The sequence below is a fragment of the Astatotilapia calliptera genome, chromosome 23 (assembly GCF_900246225.1).
Source record: "Astatotilapia calliptera chromosome 23, fAstCal1.2, whole genome shotgun sequence".
Lineage (NCBI taxonomy): Eukaryota > Metazoa > Chordata > Actinopteri > Cichliformes > Cichlidae > Astatotilapia > Astatotilapia calliptera.
In genome coordinates, this window is record NC_039323.1 from 1,254,131 (window position 1) to 1,273,985 (window position 19,855).

A 19,855-nucleotide genomic window follows, 5' to 3' on the forward strand; every position below is an offset into this window, starting at 1 on the left:
AACTATATGGATGACAGACTGCCCGACAGGACACAGTCTGTGAGATTGGGCAGTGCTCTGCCTGGTTTGGTGATGTGCAGGGCTCCACAGGGGATCGTGCTTTCTCCATTCCTGTTTACCTCGCACACCTCAGATTGTCAGTACAAGTCCGGGTCACGCCACCTACAGAAACACTCTGATGACTCTGCAGTGGTTGGATGTATTGTATTTTAGTGATGAGCAAGCAACTGAACACAAGTAGACGATTTTGCTGAATTGTCTGGGGGGAATCACCTGCTTCTGGAAGTAAATAAGACCAGAGAGATGACGATTGACTTCATGACCCGTGTCTATCCTGGGACAGGATGGTGATGAGTTGCAGGGAGTACAGGCACCTACGCATCCACACTGGCAATAGGCTGAACTGGAAGACCAACATAGATGCTGTACACAAGAAAGATATGAGCATGGCCTATCGTCTAAGGAAGCTGAGATCCTTCAATGTGTGCAGCAAAATGATGCAGATTGAGTGTCCTTTGTCTGCTAGCAGCATCAGAGCTGAATGAACTGCAACCTGGACTCTTTCCAGGATCCTTCTATCACAGATAATCCCGACCACTCTCTGCACCACTTAGTACTAATGGAAGAAAAACAGCACACGATTTACTTTGTGTGTATTTCTGCAAAGGTCTTCAGCTTACAGAGTAATTTCTCACATTGTACCACAAGGGGGCGCTCCAGATCAATCTCACCACTGCAACTGTTCCATGTTATCCTCATTGTCACAGACTCATCCCATAGAAACACAAATCTTACAGTAAATGAGATTATACAAAAATGTTCTTGTAGCTCAGTAAGATAACGCCTCAATAATCACACCTGAACATAGCACTGCAAGTGCAAGAGTATCAGGCCTACATCATATATATAAAATAAACTATTGTCTTAACATAACAATCCAAAACGGACATGACCTTGGGAATTTCTGTATCCTCATTAGACAGACGGGGAAACACTTCCCCTGTCCCGAAAACATCCGCTGATAGTTTCCCCCTCTCTCACATCAGGATCATTATCCCAACAGCCTGCTCTCAGCAGCGTTTAGCACATTTTGTCTGCAAAACTGTCACCAGAAGCACCAACGCAGGCTAGAAAGACACATTATAGGCTATTTATTATTTTGACCCTGACAGAAAAGTTGCTCCCACAGTTCCTGCTCATTGTTCCCCTAACACCGTTTCCTCTGGGAAACTTTCAGCCTTGGGAGTGGGAGCTGGACGAGGATAATTACTGGAAGCCCTGCACGGGGGCAGGGACTGCGCTGGCTGTAAATGGCCCTTTTCTTTCGGCCTGATTGGGCCTGGACCACTCCCCCTCGTTGCTCCTCCATTGGTCCGAGCCCACATCAATCTGGTGATTTCCAAGTGCCCCTCAAGTTTGAAACTTTTTTTACGAGTGGGAGGAATCGAGTTACAGCAAACTGTGGTAACTGATCGCAGCAGCCGAGGGAAGAAAACACGCGTTCAATAATTTACACATCTGTGCCGAGGACACGGTTACAGAACAAAACCTGAATTGAACAGCAGCGAGGACGTTTCACGGCCGACACGCAGCAGAACGAGTGGAAGAAAACCTGAATATGCTGTGAAGTGAATTCATCTGCTCTGCCAGGATGAACTCTTTTCGCTCACAGTACTAACTTGCTGTCATCTGGCTGACCGTGTCCCCGTGAAGCTGAGTAAGGTGAGTCCCACCTCAACGGCCGACCAGTTCTTAATGAAACCTCCCAGCGGCCTGTGGTTAAGCCAGCTCCCCCTCCTCTCCTCGGACAAACACGGACTTGATGAGAGCTGTTTTTGTTTTCTGCGTTTCTTTACGTGTTTGACAGCCTCCATGTTTGGCTCGAGCTCAGCGGAAGTAACGGCCAATCAGTTCGTGCGTGATTGGGATACTTTAGCGTCTGATAAGAGATTTAGCGGCTAACGGACCGTTTCCGAAGCGAAGGAGAGTCGCTCGGGTTGTTGGTTTAATAAGATGTGGACGCGGTGCGAGAAATGAAAGATAAACCGAGTTTGTGCTTCTCCACGCGGAGGATCATTAGGATCATGTGTCTGCTGTTATTAGTCATTGATTGGTAATGAGAAAGCACCGCTGAAGCTCTGACTGTGGGGGTGGTGTACTCTGCCAGCCGCCCATGTTTCAGACTTGTGCGGCTTTACACCGTGTTTGCTGGATTTAATAGGAAGACATTAACGTTTATTAGTAACCATACTGTACACACTACAGTGGGACTGTGCAAAAGTCCATGATCATTTTGTTTACAAGGACCTGTGCCTTGTAATCTTTCACAGTTCTCCTTTGGATACTGGCTGCGTTTTAAGCTCAGTCCTTGTACCTTTTTGTTGAACCACTTGTGAATCATACAACCACAAAAAGGAACCAAAATCGATGGACAAACCAGTATTGTGTCTACACGTGACCGACAACTTGGCAGAGAACCAATTTTAAATGGTATCTTTGGGCACTTTGTTACTAACAGCCTGTTGCAAAAACGCATCATTTGTTAAACAGTTTCAAAATGGTAGTTTTGATGCTGCAGGAGCGATTAGCTGAAAACCTGCCATATCTCCACATGGTCTGCAGTGAGTCCTTAAAAAGTCTGAGGCACGTGGAGGGCAAAAGCAGAAGTGGCAGACTTAAAAATAAAAACTACCTACAGTATTAAGAAATAATGAGGGGGGAGGCTGCAAATACCTGACAAAGGACTGGAGAGCTGCATCTGGGCCTTCAATCGATCCAGCTACTGTTTGCTGAAGCCTCATCAGAAATTGTCCCAGTGGAAGAGTGACTGTCAATAGGTCATTTTTAAAGAACTCCAAGAAGTGCAGTGATAACGGTTCTTCATCAATGCAGTGAAGGACACAGATGCGTATGGAGGTCAGGAGAGATGTGCAACAGTTATGTATTAGCCTCACAGTCTAATCCTCAGCTTATCAAAATCAAAACTGTGGGAAAAACCCTCTAACACGCACGTTTTGTAACACATTGCTGTGTTTACATTGCAAAGCTTTTCTCCATGACAAGGCCGGGGGTGGATGAATAGCTTCACTGTGCAGTGGTGGCACACATTACCACGCTCAGCCTCAGAAGGCATGTTAAATGAAATATGGCCTTGGATTAGGACTCGGAGGTCCGTCTCTCCGTGCGCAAGCAAAACTGCTTTGGCATTTTTCGACCTGCTGTCTTTTAGTCGCAAAGCCTTCCTTTGTAGCGTCGTTGTTGGTGGCAACTGCAACAAGTGAGCCGAGAAAGAATGAACAATAGAGTAACTGCAGGACCTCATTTCAACACCTGCTGTTTTTGAAAAGGGAAAGGTGGAGGCTGTGCCTTTAAATCCTCCTAAACTGCATATTTAATTGGCTATATTTGTCTCCTCTTACTCTTTAGAAATGACGATGGGCATTTTTCTGGACTATTTTCCAATAACAGGTCATAACCTTTCCACAAATCCCTGAAGCGATTGCCTTCATTTTCTAAATGAAAGCCTGCAGCAGGTTGTGCACTGGTCATGCAAAGCAAAACCACCTCCAGTGTTTGGGAAGTGGGATCATTATTTTTGAGGTTTTGCTGTATGCAAGATGAATTGGTTAATCAGTGTAACAATCAATAATGAGAATAATCATAAGTTATAGCTGTAAAGTAATCATATTGGCCTCCATTGCTACAGACAGCCGCAGAATAACTGATGGCAGGTTTTAAGAACTATAAATATGTTTTCCTCATTAATCGTGGCTTTTGTGTTCATTGTTTTTTATACTGTATGATTTTTGAAAGACAATCAATAATATATAAAGCTTTCCCAGCAGGATTAAGCAGACGCTGGTAAGCCTCGTCTGTTTGTATTTCCGTGTAACTCTATCTGTGCGCATCTCCTCCTTTGCGTGTCTTGTCGAGCAGGACAAAGCAGTCACGTTGCTCTACATTCCCCATGCAGTGTTATTAAGGGCAGTGCATGAAATTGCGGCAGTAATCCCAGAGACACTGTTGGTCCTGCTGAGGAGACGCCATGGTTACTCATTAACAAGACAAGAGAGGTGTTTGACCTTTCTTTTACTGGCCTGCGACGCTCAGCCGAGCACGCAGGTGGCCGCTAAAACCCGTGATTCTGCATGAAAGGCCAGCGCTGTATGACCTGAAAATATCGTGACGTTACCTGAAATAAAGGCAGCGAGGGACGGTATCAGTTATGTCACAATCATATCCTCTCGTGCTGGTGACCCCTCTGTTTTCACTAATCCTCAGCCCTGCTGTTCTTGCAGCCAGGCGCGCTCCTTTTATTAAACATCAAGTTAGCAAATTATGCTCTCTGGGCTCTGAGGTAAGGCAAATTAGTCATAATGTGTCGTACTCCTATGGTGGCCTTAATTAAAATGTCACAGGCCCGGCCATCAGTCACAGCACGAGCAGCTTGACTATGTCCTGCATTATTTGCAGCGGTGTTAACCTGATAAATAATACAGAATTGAAACTGAAACACACCAGTTAAAGCGAAGTAACAAGCAGGCTGTTTATCCCTCTCGATTTGTTGCCAGTCTTTCTCTTTGCACGTTGGTCCAAATTAACTGGGCTCTAAGTTAAAACAACTACCCACTTGTGCATTTTAATGCAAGAACAAATGTTGTCAGTGAGTGCTGCGCTGGCCCCCAGGCAGCGCGGCAGCGACTGTATTCCCAGCCTTATTACACATGCGTAACACTGACTGATGTTCCTAAATTATTGCCAGCAGCTCGCAGTTGCTGTCTCTTACTGTATGCGCTGACGGCCCACCCTTTATCCGTATCCCACGTGTCTGCCTGAACCTGTTGCTCCACAGCAGACTGCTCTTAGCCTTTAGTCTATTTTAGTCCATATCGGCAGACTGAATTATTAATTTCCGATCCATTATGTGCCAATGCGTTAATTATTAATTGTTGAGCGGGCTCTGGCAGATCTGAGGAAAGTGTTAAAAAGAAAAGAAAATGGGGGGTGGGTTGGAGTGCGGTTTCTGAGCGAAAGGCATTGATTGCTTCCTTTCGTAGCAAATCTGCACAAGTCTTCAGAGATGACTGTGTGGGAAGCAGAGGGCTCGCCATTCAAAGCATGCATGTTGCATGTATGTTCCCCCGTCCGCGTGTTCTGCGTGCAATTATGGCTCTTCATGTCAGCACTGCTGAGCTGGATGAGTGCGAGCAGAGAGAGCATCATTACGCAGACATACAGCTGTTAGCACGTACAATGCTCCCAGCTCTGGCTCTATTAGCAGTCAGCACCTCCTCTGTTATGCAACACCTCAAGAGAAGAGCGAGACAAACACTACAAAAGTTGATGAAAGATGAAATTGCAGCGTTCACTTGTCCTGAAATCCTGCAACAGTTGAGTGGCTCCATTGGCGCTCATTTGAGTGGTTACTCTCATAACACAAAGCACGGATGTACCTTATATAACAACCTGGATTGTCTATTGTATCTCAGAGTGGAGACAGATTATATCATACAGCTGGGGAGAATGTGTAGAGAAGTCTTTGTTTTTTTCCCTTTCATTCAAGGTTTGCCACACAAAAATCAATTTAATGACATCGTTAATGTTTTGGGGATTTTCCCCCCCAAACCTGACACTTTGTTTTTCTTACAGCTCTGCAGTTTTACGAGGCTTTTAAATGGAAACGCTGGTACACTGGATGCATCTTTTTTAATAACTTGTGGAAGTTTAACCAGAAGCAAGAAAGCAAATACAACACACCAGTGTGTACACAGCAGGGCGTCGTCCAGTCCAGTCCGGCAGCCGTGCAATAAATGCTTTGTTATCATGCAGATTTTTTGTTGTGTCGAAGAAGTCTCGACTCTGCTCCTTTTGTTGATGCTCGACTGTAATGCAAAATGCAGGGCAGCCATTAACCTTGCACTGCTGCTCTAATATTGCAATTAACTGCTGATTACTGGAAATAACCAGTAAGTAATCCTGAATTAAAAACTGAATGCCGTCAGTTGTGCAATCAAGTGCTTTTTGATTGCTGGTTTGAATCTGAATGGATGAACTATTTAACCAGTGGGAGAGCAACAAAAAATATTTTTCCAAAAAAGCAAATAAGACTAAAAACTCTTAAGAATAAATTGCTATTCATAAAAAAACCGATAAAAATATCGATCCTGTTTGCAGCACCTTTTGTCTTTTTGTGGTATCTGTTATTTTACTTGGACGACTACAGCAGGAAATGACAGGAGAGGAGCGATCTGGAGTGGTAGAGGATGTGGTAAAGGTCACTTGCATGCTCGCCGAGGTTTATGCTTTTGGAAAGGTGAGACTTAAAACCGGGAAAGAGTCTTCCTGTGTTTAATACACCTGGACGCATTATTTTGTGTTCGCAGCAGATAAAAATAGTTAGTGAGAAATGCCAGAGGTAATTATCGACACGTGATGCAGTGGAGAGCAGATAATGGGGCTGTTTTTTGTTGTTGTGCAGTGCACAATTCAGTATGATTTATGTCTCTTCAGTAATCGCCTCCATCCTGAAGCGGTGAAGATTTTTCTCTGCTGATGGAGTTGTCTTTTTCAGGGTCACAGTGCCCCAATCCATGTGACTAGCGATCCCTGAAGAGCATGAAAGTCGTGACATTTTCTGCTGCCATCAACCAATCACTTAGAGGATGAAGTGTCATGGAAAGTTCTACAGACTCTGCCAAAGCTTTTTTAGCAACTTTTGGTGGCCAAGCAGTGTAGAAACACATCTTTCACTGGTTTTTCTCTTTATGCTGGCTCTTATCAGCATCCAACAAGCTGTCTAGATTGGCAGCAGGTATTAAAGTGGTGGTATTTTGGTAGCTGTGACCTCCTCTTCCTCGTGAGGCACAACGCCACGGTTTAGAGTGGGCGGTAGCTACAGGTGTATCCAATTTCCACCTCTTTTTCACCTGTCACACCTCAGCTTTAGTTTGATTGACAGGTGAGTATAGCAGATGCTGAGGCTGCAGCCTGGATCCTGAACAACGCTCCCCTTTGGAAAAGCAATGCTGCGCTCGTATCATGTTGGTTTCATCCTACATGTGAGCAGCCAGAAGCCAAAAACATGTTTGTGTCAAGTAGCACGTGTGGACCATAAAACAACACGTGCAAATCAAATAATGCTGAAATAATGTCAATAACTATCCCCTTTGTTGGGGAAATGTAAATAGTTTTGGTTAGATTTCCAGTTTTTGGGCCTTTATGGAAATTTCTTTAGAACTTGTTTGTGATAGTTTTAGGGTTGGGGTGCCATCACTAATGCATCAGACCTCAGGTTAAGTTAAACACTGATTGTTTCCACTGTGAGGATTTTGTAAATTTTCTTTGTTTTATAAATTTGGAAGTTGCATATTTTGAAATTCTACACTTAAACTGTTTGTTGTTGTTGTTGTTTTTTCGTTGGGCTCATTGAATCAGAGCCTGACAGATATTAGATTTTTGGGACAAATTATTTTTACATTATTTTTCAGCTACAAGTATCGATTTCTGATAAGGTTCAGGATCTTCTTTTTAAAAATGCCACTGAAACCATAGATGGTATAAAATAGACACAGATTCCAGGCCTGAAAAGTGAAGGCAACAATTAAGTTTAAATTAATTAGTACATTTTGATGGCCACCAGGGGGCAATATCAGTGTTTGCGAAAAACCAACAACTACACGACCTCGGTAAACGACTTGTCTTTGACAGCTCACAAATGCTAATGAGCGGTTTCACGGTCAAGGAGTGACGTGGTTATGCTTCAGTCCAGCATTGTTACAACTGTTTACTGCCACCAGGGGGCAGCATCACAAACAAACGTACTTTAGTTTTTCCTCTTCTTCAGGCAGTTATACCAATATTGTTATAATGCTGTTTTTCCAGCCAGTTAGCATTCGGCCTATGTAACGCATGCTTGTGTTTTGTTATCTTGAGTTTTCTTTTTGTTTGGTGTGCTGCACACAAGCGCGCCTTCTTCGGTTGCATCCCCATAGTCCTTTGCTTCCGGAAGCCAAATTTGTGCCGCGAGTCTGACCCATCTCTCAGTCGGCACATCTGGTTTCAAAATGCAAAACTAGCAATGGCAACCCCAAAAATGGGCGACGGCATGCCGACGATGACATAGCGCGTGTAAGATGTTTGCATTGGCTCTGATATGAGCCGATGCTAATATGATTACTAACATCTTACATATGTTTTTGGGGGTTAGTCCTTGTGACCTTTGGCCTCCTTTAAAGGGGAAAAAAAAAGGGAGCTTTAGTGATGACACATTCATTCGGCTCGATGAGTTATTATTTCTGTCATCATACAATGAAATCCAACTATAGTGACAAAAAAGTATTTTAAATTGTGGCATTTGTTTGGTAACTGGGAGCGTCGAGGCTGTAGCCACTACATCAAGATCTTGTTGCTGTCTTTACAGCTCGTCTTCTCTGTATCAGTGTAAAAGGTCACAGTGGCCACATTACAGAAACACTAACTGAAAGTGACAGCCAGTAGGAGTTGTCATCCCACTTATTCCTCTTTTCCCATATGACCTGGAGAAGCTTTTAGCTGCCGCGTCTCCACCGCAGACCGCGCTGTCACCTGCCCTGAAACTCAAACAAAGGAAATTAAATGTAGATAATAAAGGTGGCTATCCGGCTTAAATAGTCCTCTGAGGAGTAGGGGGGGGACAGGAAGGTCATTTTATTTTATTTTTTTATTTTTATAAAAGTCATCACAGCTTCTCGTCACCGCGATCCTTCAGCCAGGCTGCCACGCAGGCTTGACAGGCCTGTCTGCACCTGCAGGCGGGAGCGTCCCTGGGTTCATTACCCAGGCTCCCTTATTGTCTTGAGACATCAATCCGACACTCTGTGGGGTCTGGTTTCATTTCCCATGAGTCATCTTTGCTTTGAGATTTTTGCTCAGTGTCTATATGAGCGAGTGCAGCTCATTTTGAGTGAGTATATGAGTTTGTGACTTGTCTCACTGCTGCAATTATAAGTGCTGAGCTCTCGGCTGCTGCAATCTGTCTTTGTTTCATGTTCAGCTGCTCAGTAAGTCGGCCTATCAGTAACGTGTGTGAGCCAACAGATGTTTGTTCCTCTGATGTCTGCGTGCACTGATGACTGTGGCTCGTACACTTTGCCACAATACTCAGCAGGATTTGCCGTTGTCATGTCTTGTTTTGCCTTAAATCCGTTAAAATGTTGCCTCTAAATACTACGGAGACGCCGTGTTGGGGTTGGCGTGCTGTCTCTGGACGCCGCCGCGCTTCACAGGCCATTTAGATTTGGCACTAAGCGCTTTGGTGCAGCAGAGTCACAGAAGAAAAATAGGATTTGAATCGAAAACCTTTTCATCGCTTGTCCCTTGAGAGCATGTTTTCGCAAAACCTTTAGCTTTGGGCGGGGACTAAGAGCCGGAGTGAGGATATCCTTCCGTCCTCGAGATAAGAGTGTCAGGAGTCTGTTTGTCACTCTTAAGCCTCGAGTGAAGCCAGAGGCAGACAATGCTGAGAGCCAGACATTTGAATTGTACGACAGGCGAACCCTCCACCCTTCCCCACTTCTTGCCTTCCTCCTCTTCCAGCTCGTTGGCGGGCCTCGGAGAGTCGACAGCTACGACGCCTCAGATCTGCAGCAAAAGTATAATTTAATGAGCGCCATGAAATCACCCTTGAGCCTGTAAATGGCGTCTGCCCATTATCCATTTGCACTTTTCGAAACTCTCGTACATCCATCAGCGGAGGCAGCGAGAGGATGGAGGCTGATGCAGACGCGTGTTCTGATAAGTGCATCTCCTGTGGAGGCCGTCCTCTGTGATTAACTCGTGTCAACAGGACAAAGTGACGTTTCTTTTCTTCCAGTTGTCACTCGCATAGAAATAAAGATTCCAAGTTCAGGTTTTGTTTGTTTGGGTTTTTCTCTCACTCTGATCATTAGTGTCTTTCTCATCTTATCCGTTTCACACGCGTTGCATCAGAGCAGGATTTTCTGTAACAAGCGTAGCACGGCAAGTTTAGAGTTACGAAGCGGTCGATAGGGATCTGCCAGTGATCCTTGATCAGCGCGGCGAGAGGCCCGATTAAATGTCCAGCACCTGCAACAAGACGCTGCGAAAACTAGATTTGGCGTGAGACGGTATATAAATGACCCCTCGTGCTAACGCCCACAGTTATTTCCTGCATGTTTCAGGGTTGATGTACAACAAACCTCCACCCCGGCTCTGCCTCTCCTCGCTCCTCTCTGGGAAGCATCCTGCTGACACTCACTCCGAGGAGTCTTATTGATATTCTTCAAGAGGCATTGCAGAGAGAGAGCAAGGGAGGAATGAAAGTCACACACTGTAGCAGGCAGCAGATGCGCTACCTTCCAGTACCAACGACGGCAAACGTCACAAGTCACCCAGCAGGGATGTGTCAGCGCTCTGCGTCGGCTGCACTAATTGCACCTCTCACGCTTTGTGTGCACGTTATCCGGATTATTACGGAGAGGCAATTTGCCATTCATGTATTTGTTTACAGTTAATCCTCTTTAACGTGGAGACGTATGGCGTGAAGAGTAATCACTTATGATGCGAACAGGACATTTGTTTCAGTGCAGCAGCCACGCGTTCGGCGACGTGCGGCTCGTCAGAGGATTTATACAGGGTGTGACTGTTTGCCTCATTTCTATGCGCATTGTTTTCCACTAATCCTCGCATTTGGCTGAGTCATTGTCATTTTTTTTTTTTTGCTGTGCGATCAGTTTACACAATCGGACGAAAATGTTTATTAGCCGATTAGTCAGCCGACAAAAACGACCTGGATTTGTTTTAGCTGGACACAAACCAGTCGCTGCCTCCTGCACCAGTCTTTCAGAATCAGCTCGCTTTCAGTATATTTAATGAAGCCATGCAGAATTTTTACCTTCACGCTTTACAAGCACAGGGGTCAAAGGTTATGATGCATTTTTAATCAGCTGTTTCTCAGGTGGTTTGATGGGAACTAAATTTAGCTGTTTTTGTTTGTTTTAGTCCCAGAAAAGTCAAAGTTTGACACTTGACCTTTGTCTTCATCAGACTATAGCAGTCTTCACAATCCAAGATATTATTATATTCCAAAAAGATTTTAGCTTCAGTTTTTCTTGAGACAAAATGATTTTTCTTATTTTAGATTTAAAGTATTAAAGTTTAAACTAAAAGTAAAAAGGAGCCAAAAGTGGAGTGCCAACGTTTGGTGCTTTTTGTTTTGGACACTTTTCAGTAGCAGAATGTGCTGAGGTTTCAGTCTCGACCCTACAAGCTCAGCTTGATTCGTAAATCTGCACTGAAACGTTGCCTCAGGCTGATCCTACGTCAGTGGCAAACGCTGTTGGCACCGTTACTCTCGTGCGTGAAGGTGGGATTTCCGCCTTTGAGTCGCTCCATCCTCTCCTGACCATTCAAAAAAACGTCTGCAGGAGAAACCCAGTCAGTCGCTCGGGTGTAGTTATGTGAGGGTTTGTGGTTGGGTTTTGGCATATCTACAGCTTAGATGACGGTACAGGAGAAATCTTTGTTGGGTGATTTACGTTAAATTGAAAGTGTGTCATTAACGTGTCAAGACACCGCTGCAGCTTCATCTACAGCTCGGCTCTCAAAGCCTCGGCTCTTTTCTGAAACATATTCTGTCATTTGGTGTTTTGACGACGGGGTCGCCGAACCGCCGTCTAACACGTCGGGCCAAAATCTTCCAGACATGTTCAATTTTGTTGACATCTAGCGACTGCAAAGGCCAAGCATATGACCAACATCGTCTTCATACTCATCAAGCTGTTCACCGACTCCCCTCGTGCTGTACCGTGACTCATCAGGATGAAGGTGATCGCTCAGAACAATTTCATATCTGTTTTCAGTCCCCGCGTAGGTGACGCTTCACATTATTGGTTTAGTTTGTCACCTGTCTGTATATCAGAATATTTATTTATGTAAAACCGAGGCCTGTGTGTTTGTTTACAGAGCTCTGTTTACGGCAGAATAATTTTACATAATTATTAGGAAATAAATTGCAGCAAAGGAGACTCTTTGCATGTTTTCACAGCACATACTCGGCAGTAAACACTGAAAATAAATCGGTGACTTTAGATTTAAGTAATATTAAACATTTATGAGGCAGAAAATCTGAAGACTAATAGTTTGCCTATATGTTCATAATGATGTAGGCAGAAAATCTGAAGACTAATAGTTTGCCTATATGTTCATAATGATGTAGGAAACGTGACGTCTGCTAATGAGTACAGATGGCGGTGCTGTATTAGATTGTGAAATGCTGTGCACTCATCTTTTAGGGACCAGCAATATTTGTACCATATTTTCATGAATATTCCCAAAAAGACACATTTTTAAAGAACCTCCAGGAATTTTGAGCATTTAGTTCAAATTTCATAGAAATCCATCAAACGGTATGTGAGAGATTTCAGTCCAAAGGTGCAAACACATTACGACGCCACTGTGACCACAGCGCCTGCAAGAGCTCCTAATCCGAGCGTGCAAAGATTGACACGTTTTAACTGCACGCTGTGACCACTTCCTGCCCAGCCAACAGGCGGAGGAAACGATGACACGTGCATCTCTGCTACACAGCATACTGTACACTGGAGTTTGGATCAAGTCCACAGGAGGAAACTCTTTCTTGGCAGGTTTCCCTTCAGATTCATGTCAGGTGTGCAGTTTAACAGTCTGTAGCTCTCTGTTTGTAAATACAGCTTAGATTTGCTGTGGTTTCTTCCCAGTAGCCCTAACGATCTATTAAACTGCAGAGACCACTGACATGATGCAGTGAAGCCAGCGCTGAGCCCAGCACGTGTCATGTCTGGTATCTAAACACCAAAAGCAACTGAGTAATGTTATTGTCTCGAGTGGCTAAAAAAAATCAAACCCTGATCTGGATCTTTATTATATGAAGGTTTAGACTTAGAAATAAATTCCTGCCATTGTCCCACTTCTTCCTTGTGGATTCGTTAATATGTGACATGATGCGGCGTCCGCCCAACCCCTCCATCACGAGTCCCAGTGAAACGGCGAGCAGAGGAGAGAAACTGCAGCAGACTCTCACACTGCTGAAATTAAATTAGTGTCCATAAAATAGGTCAGTAACTTGAATAAAACGCTTCTTTGGGTTTTTGAGGCACTGAGTGGACACTCTGCACTGCGCTCGTACATCTCACCATCACTTATACTCACTTTATAAACACAATGAGGGCCAACGGTTTCAAAGAGAGGCTCAAACGCACTCAGCATGCAGGCATGATGAGACCTAAAGTAGAGAGAGGAGAAGCTCAGATTGCAACGATTACGTCTGTTTACTGTTTTAGTAAAGCCAAACACCGTATTCAGTTTCATTTAGAGTTCCTTTCTATATATTTCTGAGAGTGCGAACCTCTAAAAATGTTGAACATGTCCGAACAAAATGAAACTCGTAACACAGATGCCCCTTCCTTCACCCTCATTCTTCCCCCTGCATTATAAGGCAGGCGTGGAAAATGACTGCGGTGCCTGTTTACACTCGTGCGCTCTGAGGTTATCCTTGGAGATCTGCGAAAGTTAGAGAGGGAGTGCTCAGGAAAATAGATTTTTGTTGCTTTATTGCTTTAAAAGGAGACTGTTCAAGCCTAAAGAAGTGACCTGCAGAAGGCTGCTGAAACGATACGGCGTGCTGCGCTCTCGCTCGCTCCCCTCAGCGAGGCTCTGAAAGCCGGCAGACCCGATGACCCCCCCCCCTCCTTCTGAGCCTCTATCACGGGCGCAGCCTTTCACTGAGTCACCCCACTTGCCACACAAACACACACTCAGAAACGACATGCATAAATAAATCCACACATGTGCAGAGTGGGCTCTGTCTGCCTCCTGCTCGCCTTGTTTCGTCAGTGCATTCAGCTGATGAGACGTTCGGATTACTTTGCCTGCTTTGCGTGGTCGGGATGTAACTGACTTTACTCCCACACGTGTAATGACACATTCTTCTCTAACTACCTTGCAGGCACCGAGCCAGAGGGTTGCTGGGACTAATTTGACAGCTGCCACGGCTCATTATCTGATAAAGCGGACAGTTCTCGGCCCCGCAGTTTAAACAGAATTCGACGATGCTATATCTTCACACATTGTGTGTTGGTAGTGTGGTATTCTTGGCTCATTTTGCTTTTGATATGAGAAGGTCAAAGAGGACATCTAAGAAACAGTTCTTGTTTTATTTCTCAATTTGTGCCAATTTTAGAAAACTTTCAAGATGTTTTCACGTTGATGGGGTTTATCGATAAGACTGTGGCTTGATAGCATGTTCTCTCTGTCTCTTCTCGACCCAGACTTGACCATGGACTCCTTCAGCACCAAGAGCCTGGCCCTGCAGGCGCAGAAGAAGCTGATGAGCAAGATGGCTACCAAGAGCGTGGCCAGCCTCTTCATCGACGACACCAGCAGCGAAGTGCTGGACGAGCTGTACCGCGTCACCAAGGAGTACACCCGCAACCGCAAAGAGTCCCAGAAGATCATCAAGAACTTGATCAAGATGGTGGTGAAGCTGGGAGTGCTCTACAGAAACAACCAGTTCAACAGTGAGGAGCTGATCCTGGTGGAGAACTTCAGGTGACGACCGTCATTTATCGCTCTCGTGTCTACACGAGGCAGTTTAGACCGAAGCCCAACTTTGCTGCTTCTCCTTCAAAGCCATGTTATAGTTTCCTGGTATGTGAGCATGTTAGGGTCCATGTTGGCTGATGTACCAACTACGTATGCTACAGATGAGCACCAGTTATATTTATTTAAAGGACATGAATGGGGATCATCCTCTGTTGTAGAGGTGGGTGGTATAAACAGTATACGGTAGAAACTATGAATTTACCTGCAAATGATGGCGGGCGACAGTAAGTGCAAAGAGACGAGGCACGTTTTTGAATATGGAGAAAGCCAAAAACTGCGCTTCCTCCACTTCTGTACCGTTGATTCATTAATGTTGAATTCTCTCCAGTGGCTCTATTCCCATGTTGTTGCAGTATATGAATGACTAACCTCGTATTGTGGATGGATTATCTCAGCTGTTCTCCTGACTGAAGTTTGGTCCGTTTACAGCATCCTGCCATGCGATTGCATTTGTCCCTAACCATCAGGAACCCTCACGTTAACTTTTATCGAGGGGGAAAAAGTTAGCGTTCATCCTCCAGCTTCACTGTGTTTATGCTATGCTAATATAGCTGTGTCGCTAGCGATCACGTAGCACAGCGGTCCCCAACCCCCGGGCCTCGGACCAGTACCGGTCCGTGAGTCGTTTGGTACCGGGTCTTTTCACGTGTGTTATGAATAAATCTTTTTTTTTTTCGGTACCGGTACTGGTTTTATTTTGTTGTATTTATCCGCGACACCTTAAAGGCCGGTCCATGAAAATATTGTCGGGCATAAACCGGTCCGTTGTGCAAAAAAGGTTGGGGACCGCTGACGTAGCACATCATTATATACCAGCTAGCCCAACTTCAGTAACCCTACAAACATCACTGCTGTTTAGTTTCTGTCTTCATTTATGTTGGAAGTGATAACAGAGCTGTACGTTTGAATTAGTTTCCAAAATCTCTCAGTCAGAACATGCTACATCATGTTTAGGTGGAAGCTAGCGAGCTAACCATCAAGCGGTGCGGCTTCGTAGCTTACCAAAGTCACACTAAAACATTTTTGACAGATGTTTGCGCGCCGTGTAGCACATACAATCTGTTCGAGGTCAGTAAGCACAACAGAATTCATACATAAGGCGCACTGTAGATTTTTGAGAAAATTAAAGCATTTTAAGTGCACTTATAATGCGGAAAATACGTATGTATGTATGTAAGCATGTTAGGGATCATCATCTGTTGATGCACCACCTATGTATGCTACAGATGAGCACCAGTTGCATTTCTTTAAAGGACATGAATGGGGATCGTCCTCTGTTCTGGACACAGACAGTATGTGAAGGTCATTTTATGTTTTGTCAGAGACGAACCTGCTGGAATAATATCTGTACAAAATCAGAAGTTTATCAACCTGCTGGTTCTTTAACAGCGATGCTACATTTTACCTTTGATTTCTTTTTCTTTCTTATGAAGCGATGCGGCTCTTACAGCAGAGTCCTCATCGCTGCAATAAACGATCGGTTACTCGACTGTGTCTGAGCGAAGTACAAGTCGTGTTATATTGTTGGTCAGGAGGCTGGAAGCCTTGTGAAACATTGAAGATGTGATTCTGGGGAGAAGTGCAGTTAAAGGATGTTTCTGTGTGCTGATGGAAGCAAATTAAGGGAATGGACATTTCCATCAGTTTATGTGTTTCCAGTAAAACCGAGCTCGGAGGGACGCAAAGCTGACACAAGCGCTCAGTGCAGAGACGGGTTATTATATTAGCATGGAGATGTGAGCTTTGCACAGGACAATACTATAACTAATATATGGGGGTTGTGAAAGTTTTCTGGAGAAATTCCTGCGGCAGCACTTTCTATTTTTACTTCTGCTGCTCTGGTCAGAATTAGAAAGTGACAGCGTCTCCTCTCTCTTGTCTCCTCGCAGGAAGAAGGTCCACACTCTGGCCATGACGGCGGTCAGTTTCCACCAGATCGAGTTCACCTTTGACCGGCGCGTCATGAGCGCCATCTTGAATGATTGCCGCGACCTGCTGCACCAGGCCATCAAGCGCCACCTGACAGCCAAGAGCCACTCGCGAGTCAACCACGTCTTCAATCACTTTGCCGACTGTGACTTCCTGGCGACTCTGTACGGGCCCTCGGAGGTTTATCGCGGCCACCTGCAGAGGATCTGTAACGGGATCAATAAGATGCTCGACGAAGGCAACCTCTGACCTCTGCCTCGGCGTTAGGCTCGTTTACCTCGAATCATCACGAAGCATTTCTCCTTTTTTTGAGACAACGATCGTGAACATTTTTCTTTTTCCTTTGTTTGTGTTTGCGTTTACTGTAACATCGAAATTCGCTTGGCAACTTTGTCCAAAGTATATTTCTTTTTCCAGCCTTCTTTTTAATGAATGTAAAACTTCATGCTCTTATCTCCATAGCCTTGACAACTGTGCCTTAAATAGCATATTTTATCTTCGTTCCAAGGGCTCGCTTTCTCTCTGTCACTTCAAAAAGGCAAGAAACCAGGCACAGGCCTCCAGCTGTATCTGTTAAATGGACAAAAGTGGGTCTGGGAGCAAAACGAGGAGAAGAGAGCGAATTTCCAAGGACAAAAAGAAGTTTTACTGTCTGTTTGCTTTTCCTGAAAGCAGTGTTGCACTCGATCCCAAACAAGCGCTGTACTGTAGTGAAACCATGTGAATGACGGCAGTAATCCTGCTCAGCCAGCATTTTGCGGCTCTCGCCATCATGCACTGAACTCTGGCTTTTTGTTTCGGAGCCACTTATAAACCCACATTTGCTTCCAATAGCCTGGTTTATAGCCACCACAACAAAGGCAAAGTATTTGGGTCATGGGGGGAATGTAAACTTGAAGGAATTTGAGCGTGCTGCGTGTTGTTGATCGTCTCTGCGCCGACTCGAATGTCTCGCCGCCTGGACGCTCATCTAGCCTGAAAAATCACGGCCGGGCGGCGAGGGCGGTGCACAATGTGGCACCAGGTGCAAAGATTGCTCTGGCATTTTGTCAGAAGGGAATTAAGCGCCAACTCGGTCGAACCGCTCGCCGTAACGGATGCCGTTAGTCCGGGGTCAGCTGTGTTTCAGGTTGGGGAGCCTCACGTTTATCCTTAAAAGCACTAAAACTCCAGCTCAAATTCTGACTGATCCCAACTAAAAAGTGAGCAGGCAGATGAAAGACTGCAGCACCGTGTCTGTGAAGAGCGCCGGGCAGAGCACGGAGATTAGAGCAGAGACAAACACAGCACCTGATTGTGCTCTCCCACTGCAATTATCGCTCCCCGCTCCAGGGTGGCGTAATGGCTGGGAGCCGGCCTCCGTCGAGCAGCCACTCCATTTCACCGCACGGCAGCCTCGTGTGATGAGATGGGGATAACGTCTCTGTTTGCGCGATGCCAGTCCTTCTAATGGAGTGAAAGATGATGTTGTGTTTCTCCCTTACAAAGGAGTATATGAGTAGTTACTACAGCCCTCTCCAACCTTGCATAATGGGCATCTTTCCTTTTTTTTGTCTGTGTTTTTGTATCACTGAGCCTGTCTGGGAGATTGTTTTGTGCCGCGGCCTCATTTTGTATTCTGTGTGTGTGTGTGTGTGTGTGTGTGTGTGTACCTGTGAGAGAATTGGAAATTGAGCCGTGTAATAAGCGCTGTGCATTCCCAGATAGGATTGCTGAAACTTTAACTTCTGCAGCAGCTCTGCCAAAGAGAGAGGAGCGAAGGGACTGCTGTTACTTAAAAAGCACTCTTTTTTTTTTTTTTTTTCCCCCCCAGGACAACACTTCAGAAAATGGTGTGAACGTGATCGTTCTAACCCCTTAATGGTGAAAATGAAGACCGAGGTGGTGGCTGTTGTCATTTTAGTCCTGCGCCGGTTTAATTGTGAGATGACTTCTCATTTGTTAGATTCATTTAAGACCAGCCTCATCATTTTGGGAAGGCTTTGAAGTAAATCCTTTAATTGTCTTTAAATGCAATTTTCTCCAAATCCTCCTCATCTCAGGGCGAGTTTCAATCTCACTCCTTCTGAAATCCACCAAAAAGCAGCACGAGCCCTCGAAACAGTCGCACTTATTTTACTCAAACGTGCTTTTCTTGTTGCATTTTCACTCTTGTGACTGTGGTGAGTGTTTTTATTTTCACTCGTGTACATAGGATTGTGTTTGTGCGTTCTCTGTATCCAGACACAACAAATTTAATACAAAATGCTTTTTTTTAAAAACTGATACATTTCCTGTCTTTTTATTTTTGTCCTAATCACCCATCTCCTTATCTGGATGGTGGATGTTTCTGACCCGATCAGGAGGGTCATCTGACTGCAGCTGACCTGGATTTAGTCGAGAGACACACACACACACACACACACACACACACACACACACACACGCCCCAGCTCCCAGCATTGTTAGGAAACTATGAAAACAAACCCATCTGACTGACAAACAATTCAACTTGGGGTCATTTCTTTCCACTTCCTATAAGGCCACGCCACAGTCAAAGGTAGAACAGGAAATGAGTAAGCCAGAGGACTTTGTGCTTCTGTTTTTGGAAGTTTAAACATTCGACTCAGCTGCTGCTTAATTTCAAGTGTACAACGAGCAGCACTCTGTGGACTCAGTTTGAGTTTAATCTGTCATTGACTTTGCTACTTCTCAGACTTTGGAATGATAATTTGGCCAGTAGCACGTCTGCTGATCCTCCCTGTAGCACACTTGAAAGGCTACTGCAGTACCAAGTGCCCATTTATCCTCTAATACGGTCATTATCTGTGTGTGTGTGTGTGTGTGTGTGTGTGTGTGTGTGTGTGTGTGTGTGTTCACCCTCGAGTTCAAAGCTCTACGATGTGACTAAAAAGATGTGTGACCAACTCAGTCACGTCTTATTTTCCTTCCCGTTCCTAAAAGCCGTAACTTTGATATGGAGTAAACAAAAACATCTTTAAAGTTAAAGGGACAGTTCTCAGTAAAACCCTATTTACATATTTTGCTCCCAGCCTCTAGTGCTGTTTACCCATGCACATTGTTTTGGTGCGAGTCGCCCGGTTCTGGAGATGCCTGCCTCTCTTGAACATAATGAATCTCGATGGAACTCGCCTTGCGGTGCTCAGAGTGCCAGAAATGCATCTGAAAAATGTAGCGGCAGTGTCGCTCCAGAAATCATGGCTGATGACTCAAAAAAACACAAAACAAACCATCATATGAGCAGTTTATTGTAGAAACAGTTTCCACTCGGATACACCCGCCAACCGTA

At 44.8% G+C, this 19,855-nt stretch overlaps 1 protein-coding gene across 1 annotated transcript; it reads left to right on the forward strand.

Moving 5' to 3' along the window:
- The first annotated feature begins 1,016 nt into the window (after positions 1 to 1,016).
- On the forward strand, positions 1,017 to 18,831 carry tnfaip8l1 (tumor necrosis factor, alpha-induced protein 8-like 1). The gene is made up of 3 exons (XM_026158627.1): positions 1,017 to 1,722; positions 14,304 to 14,583; positions 16,527 to 18,831. Exons 2-3 carry the CDS (start codon positions 14,312 to 14,314, stop codon positions 16,813 to 16,815), a joined length of 561 nt encoding a protein of 186 aa, XP_026014412.1. The 5' UTR covers positions 1,017 to 1,722; positions 14,304 to 14,311; the 3' UTR covers positions 16,816 to 18,831.
- Positions 18,832 to 19,855: the final 1,024 nt, after the last annotated feature.

Excerpts from the sequence above, each read along its gene's own strand:
- tnfaip8l1 (XM_026158627.1), top strand. The coding sequence starts at position 14,312 with ATGGACTCCTTCAGCACCAAGAGCCTGGCCCTGCAGGCGCAGAAGAAG. Across the intron at positions 14,584-16,526 it reads ATCCTGGTGGAGAACTTCAG|GAAGAAGGTCCACACTCTGG; the intron begins GTGACGACCGTC and ends GTCTCCTCGCAG.